The 6,805-nt window shown below is 39.3% G+C and overlaps 1 protein-coding gene across 3 annotated transcripts in view; it reads right to left on the bottom strand.

Annotated features, from left to right (window-relative positions):
• Nucleotides 1-557: 557 nt before the first annotated feature.
• LOC123513414 (plasma membrane calcium-transporting ATPase 4-like) overlaps nucleotides 558-6,805 on the bottom strand; it is a 57,186-nt gene continuing 50,938 nt past the window's right edge. Inside the window, exons 21-23 of one of the 3 annotated variants that reach the window (XR_006677332.1) lie at nucleotides 6,671-6,805; nucleotides 4,693-4,911; nucleotides 558-1,227 (exon numbers count right to left, since the gene is read on the bottom strand). The exon at nucleotides 6,671-6,805 is cut by the window's right edge and continues 76 nt beyond it. Coding sequence is in view for 2 of the 3 variants with exons in the window: in XM_045270580.1 (XP_045126515.1) it covers nucleotides 6,690-6,805 (116 nt within the window). In the remaining variant the exon portion in view is untranslated. Of the gene's footprint in view, nucleotides 1,228-2,264; nucleotides 4,912-6,670 lie in introns of those variants that run through there. The other 2 variants (XM_045270580.1, XM_045270579.1) reach the window with 2 other exon arrangements.

Raw genomic sequence — 6,805 nt, 5'->3', positions numbered from 1 at the left:
TTAGTTAGTTTGACTTTAAGACCAGATTCTCTCAATTTCATTAAGACAGATTCTAAGCTCTCTAAGTGGGATTTTAAGTCTTTTCCACATATGATCACATCATCATGGTACGCATATACATTTTTGCCTATTTCCACAGCAAATATAGTGTTCATCATGTGCTGAAAGGTCATCTGAACAGATTTTAATCCAAACGGCATGTGTTTCCATTGGAAATACCCTTGAGGGGTGCTGAAAGCCGTTATTGCTCGAGATTCAGGTGCCATCGGTACCTGCCAGTAGCCACTAACGAGATCTAAGCTACTGAAAAATTCATTTCCCTGTCCTAATGACATTAACAAATCTCTTAAAACAGGCAGAGGGAATCTTTCATCCTCTGTCACTTCATTTACATGCCTGAAATTAATAACAGTCCTAAATTGTCCATTTTTCTTAGGAACTAGGAACAAAGGTGAATTCCAGGGTGACCAGGAGTTTTCTATAACACTTTCTTCTAACATCTCTTTGATTTGATCCTCAACCACTTGCCTTTGACTGTGTGGCAGTCTGTAGGCTGGTATATACAGTATATATATTGGATTAATTCCTGGTTTTAGTTTCATGTGGTGCTCTGCTGTCAGTTGCACCTAACGGTTCTCCAGGTAAAGGAACTGGGAAGTGCAGGGTGTGTCAAGTGTGTGTGCATCTGAAACGGTGTGCTGCGGTAATTTAGTGACTCTGTGAACTCGGTGACATTACAAACACTTTCCTGAATTTTAAGCACGTTTCCATATGTACTTGTACATTGTGTGTGGACAGCACTTGTAAATTTGTACATAATATACAAACTCTTTATATCCTGAATTTTCCTTCTACACCTGGATTGCTTAAGAACACCAAAACTACCAGTGAAACTGCTCAGCTGGACAACAGATAAAAACAACAAACTTAATAACTTTATGTGGACCTACAGCATCTACAGTGGCCTGCTAACCAAAGTTAAGCTCTCTATACCAAAAAGGCTTAACAGTCTCTCTCCTTGTCCTCTTCTACTAGTCACTCTCTTCTTGTCCTCCATAGTCTCCTCCACTTGTCCTCTCCTCTGGTCTTTCATTTTCTTCTTGTTATCTCCTCTCCTCTGGTCCTCCTCTTTCCTCTTCTTCCTTCAAATCAAGCTGTTTTTTCTGGCATTGCTGCTGTTTAAGGTGTAACTTGTGTTGGAATGGTCTAAAGACGTAAGTGTTGGTTCTAAAATGAAAGAAAGGAATAATTCAGTAAAATAATTGGAAAACTGAAACTTAAATCAAAATAAATCAAAGTGAGACATGTGTACAGAAATCTTAAGATAAAATATAGATGATGAGAATTTTATTGAGAAATAAATGTTATGTGGAAGTGAAAATTGTTATAAATGAATGTGTATCTTTGATGAAAAAAATAATAAATAGATTAAATAAAAAATAAAATGATGAAAAATTAAGACAAAATAATAAATGACAAATCAAGACAAAATATAAGAGCAAAAAAATACAGAGAAAAAAAATAAATAAATAAAAGCAAAAAAAAAAAATAAATAAATAAATAAAAAAAAAAATAAATAAAATAATAATAATAATAATAATAAAAATAAATAAATAAATAAATAAACAAAAACACAAAACTAAAATAAAAGAAGAGAAGGAGAAAGGATGAGAATAAACACCATTATACATCACCATAACTATATTACACACCATCACAGGCCCCAATACAATCACACACACACTTCTCAACACCTCTACAACCTTCACTCCCTCATCACACCACACGTTACTCCCTCAAACTCCCTGGAGATGCATTTGTACTTGCCACTCACCCTCTAGAGCCACTACAGCACACACTACCCCTTATATAAACACAGTTACATTGGTACAGTTCATATTGAGTCAAGTGGTGCTGGCTGAAGCCTTATGGTGAAGCAGAGTGGAAGAGAGAGAGAGAGAGAGAGAGAGAGAGAGAGAGAGAGAGAGAGAGAGAGAGAGAGAGAGAGAGAGAGAGAGAGAGAGAGAGAGAGAGAGAGAGATTGGTAAGGGTATGAAAATGGAAATGGCAAAAAAACATAGATAGATGTACAGAGAAGTGAAATGATGAAAATAAAGGAAAGACAGTGAATAGAATAGGAAGAGAAGAACACACACAAGACAAAAAAACATCCCAAAGTAAAATAAGGAAAGAAAATAGAAAGGGAATGAAAAGGAAACACAAAAGAAAGAAATACACAAGAAAGAAGAGAAAAACATCCCAAATAAACCAAAGAAAGAGAAAGAAGAAAACAGAAAGAAAAATATGAGAAACACAAGAAAGAAAAGATAGAAAACACACCAAAACAATACAGAGACAAGAAAAGGAACACAAAAGAGGAAATACACAAGCTTTATACACCAAGACCAGCTTGATAATACTCTCACTGAAGCTTCACATCCTCAGCTTATCAACTACAGCAGACATTGAGGTGTGGGAGTAGACAGAGTGGCATGTGTAGGGGACGGCATGAGGTGGATGGAAGCAGCATTTAGTAGCAGTGTTAGTAGCGGAGTCAGTAGCAGTGTTAGTAGCAGTTAGTAGTAGAGTTAGCAGCAATGTTAGTAGCATAGTTAGTAGTGGTAGTGTGAGTGTGTTGAAGTGTTACTGGTCTACTCAAGAAGCACCTAAAGTTTCCCTGCAGTGTTTGGCTTCACTCACTTCAAAGCACTTCAGAACACAAGCTTTGAAGTGCTGCTGTTCCCATAACCTTAGCCAGCACTTCACTCAATCTGTTTAAAAGATAGTGTTGAAATATACACTTGTCTGTTCTTTACTGTGGAGTATTTTACACACACACATCAAATGCTCCACACAGGTTAAGTAGTGTTGCTCTCCTTACAAATCCTGCCAACACTTCACTCAAATGTCTGTTTGTATGATACACTTGTTGAAATATACACTTGTTCATTTGTTCTTTTCTGTGGAGCATTTACACACACCACATGCTCCACTCACTTCATTTATAACCAGCCAACACTTCACTAATCCAGCCATTACACTTCATTTGACCACCATATACTAAACCACTTCATTTAACCACCTTTACTACACTTCATTTAACTACCATTACACTTCATCTAACCCACCACTTTAAATAAACCAGCCAAAACTTCACTAAACCCACCAAAACTTCATTTACCTAGCCAAAACTTCACTTACCCCCCCAACAATTCACTCAACTCCTTGCATTTAAGTTACATCTTGTTGAGAACTAAACTTGTCATAACTTTTCTGCAACACATCAGCATACACCAAACACTCTACACAGATTGAGTAATGGTCCTGTCTTTACAACACAAGCCAGAAATGTGTGTATTATTAGCTACACTCCTCCATACACCCCACACAGTCTGTCAGAGGTATGTAAAACTGTTATTTTTCTGTAGCACATTTACACACTCCACACAGACTGGGGAATGGTTCTATCCTTACAAAATGAGCCAAAACTTCACTTAAATGTCTTTGTTATCAGTTACTTTCATTCATACATTCACACAATCTGTGAGAGGTATACTTGAAACTGCTTAATGTTTCTCTAGCACACTTGCACATACCACATGCACTCCTCTCCTCACAAAACTGCTATGCACTTCACTTAAACCCTTCAATTCTAATTGAAATACCCACACAATCTTTCAGGTCTAACTAAAACTACCCTAATGTTTCTCTACCACACTTGCACACTCCACACACACTCCAGCCCTGGCAAAACTACTATACACTTCACTTAAACCTTTCAATTTTAAGTTACTTGTAATACCCATATAGTCTCTCTGGGGTAACCAAACTTGCCCTAACTTCACCTTGCTCTCTCTCTCTCTCTCTCTCTCTCTCTCTGTGCAGCAAAAATACTTGTGGTTCAGGTTAGATCAGGTTAGGTTGACCATGAAATCTTCTATCACTGTTACCATCATTTCTTTCCCTTGTGAGCTTCAAAACACCTCTGAGGGCTTCTACTATTGTTTTTCCATTGTTATCTTTCTTTATAGGCTTCAATATAGATGGCTATTCAGCTTCAATCACTGTTACCATTCTCTTTAGCATCTTTCTCTTTCTCATAAACTTCAGTTCATCTGTTCAATCAGCTCAAGGTTCCTTAGAAAGCTTTATTTTTTCTATTCAATGTTTCTTCTTCTAAGCTTCACTTAGGTGGTTAGTTAAGTCTTCAAAAGTGGCTTGTGGCATCAAATAACACTGTCACCACACCAAGGTACATATTCTGAAACACTTCCATGCCTCACACCACCTCCACTCTTTTCAAAGGGCTCTAGTTGAAAAGACATAGATTCTTAAGGATGTTTCTATAATTCTAGTGACATGTTAACAAGTTTTCTGCATTTTCAAAGGACTCTAGTTGAAGTGACACAGGTTTTTAAGGATGTTTTTGTAATTATAGTAGCTAACAAGTTAACAAGTTTTCTGCATTATCAACAGAACAAATACTCTTAAGAACTTGGCTAATCATCCCTATGGTTTTAAAATGGTCATGGTGAGAGAGGGAAGCATTTCTGAATATAGCACTGAACATCACCACACTACTACACCACACCATGCCACCAAAACACCACACTACACCACACCACCACCACACCATACCAAAATGCACTACTACACCCAACACTACCAAAAACCAAGTAGCATTTCTCTTACCACAGTCACCACCACTTCATTCACTACCACACTGCCCCCACCACACCACAAAACCCAGCAGATGAGGCCAGGTAATGCTCCAGCAAGTAATCACAGGTAACTCCCAGGTGACGAGGGGTAGAGGGACCTGCCATTTACATCCACATCAGGCACAGAGAGGTGTTGGTTGGAGAGGGGGAGGTGTGGCGTGGGGCTTCCCTGTGGATGCGCCTCTTGCACCTGTGGAAGAGGGACATTTTTCCCCTTTCTTTTATATACAAGGGGAAATCTGGCTAAGGACAACAAAAACTAACCCCTTCAGTACCAAGATGCATTTCCATATTCATTCTGCTTACTATTTGGTGATTTTACACAGCTTCAGAAACTTATGTGGGAATTAAAATAAAAGACTGGCCACTACTTCTGACCTCCATAGACCCTTCCTAATGTCAATAAAGTAGTCTAATCACATCCAAAAATCATAAAAATGTGTCCCAGTACTGTTGAGGTCAAACAAAAAGGCCCACTTAGATGTCAGTCCTCAAGCAAGAGTGGTTTTGAGTTAAGGTGGTGAAAGAGATGCAGAAAAAAGACCCTTGTTTAGTTATTGTTGGCAGAGACACAGCAATGAAGGAAGGAAAGAAGGATATGTCTGTTGGTAGAGAGGGAAAAAGAGAGATGTTTGTTGATAGAGAACTGAAGGGATGAAGGAAAAAAAAAAAAAAGGAGGAAGGAGAAAAGAAAGAATGAAAGAAAATGAAAGGAAAGAAAGAAAGGAAGAACAGTGAAAAATATGGGAAGTAGATCACTTTGTTTTTTGATAGAAGAAAGTGTTGAAGGATGGAGGGAAAGAAGGAAAAGTAAAAAAGATATGGTTATTGGTGGAGTAAGGAAGAAAGGAAGAAAGTGAAGGAAATGGGAAGTAGATCAATTTATTTAATTATTTTTGTTGAAACAGTGTCAAAGAAAAGAAGGAAGGAAAGAAAACAATGAAGAGCAGAACAAAAGTGAAAGATTAAGAAGTAGAGCATTGTTTCTTTGGTTACTTACAAGACAGAAGTGAAGAAAAAAATAGTGAAGAACAGAAGACAAAAGAATACTGACAGAAAGATTATTCCCCCCACACACACAGGTGACCTGTTAACCATCTACAGAATAATGACTAATATGGAGTTTCCTGATAGGATCGACCTGCTGAAGCAGGACAGAAGGGACACAAGAAGCCATGGATTAAAACTCAGAAAAGACAACTACAGAAGAGACTTCAAGAAAAACAGCCTCCCCCATTGAGTGATAGATATATGGAATGGACTGGACAGAGAGGTGTATACAAGTCTATACACGACTTTAAGAGAAAATTAGACACTGAGATACAGAGACAGGACAACACATGCATAGGCTCCCCTCCCATAAAATACAACTAGGTAAATACACATGCACACACACACACACACACCATGTAGTGTAGTGGTTAGCACGCTCGACTCACAATTGAGAGGCCAGGGTTCGAGTCCTGGTAAGCGGCGAGGCAAATGGGCAAGCCTCTTAATGTGTGGCCCTGTTCACCTAGCAGTAAATAGGTAGGGGATGTAACTTGAGGGGTTGTGGCCTTGCTCTCCCGGTATGTGTTGTGTGTTGATGTGGTCTCAGTCCTACCCGAAGATTGGTCTATGAGCTCTGAGCTCGCTCCGTAATGGGGAAGACTGGCTGGGTGACCAGCAGGCGACCGAGGTGAATTACACACACACACACACACACACACACACACACACACACACACACACACACACACACACACACACACACACACACGAGCATAGAGCCCAGGCCCTGTAAAACTACAACTAGGTAAATACACACACACACACACACACACACACACACACACACACACACACACACACACACACACACACAAACCCTGCAATATACAACTAGGTAAATACAACTAAGTAAATACACCAACACCATCACCCCAAGACACCTCCAAAACACCCACCTTAATCAAAACAACACCGTTATCGTGACCCTTCGACCTCCGGCAGTGCGCTTCCCTCTGGGTCAACGAGAAGATCGAGGGAAGTGTTATCGGAGACAGAATGGGGTCGCGGCTTAAGCGGTCGGCGCCCCAAGC

The sequence above is a fragment of the Portunus trituberculatus genome, chromosome 36 (genome assembly GCF_017591435.1).
Source record: "Portunus trituberculatus isolate SZX2019 chromosome 36, ASM1759143v1, whole genome shotgun sequence".
Classification (NCBI taxonomy): Eukaryota; Metazoa; Arthropoda; class Malacostraca; order Decapoda; family Portunidae; genus Portunus; species Portunus trituberculatus.
The sequence above is the reverse complement of the archived record's forward strand: the minus strand, read 5'-3'. Positions and strand labels throughout refer to the sequence as shown.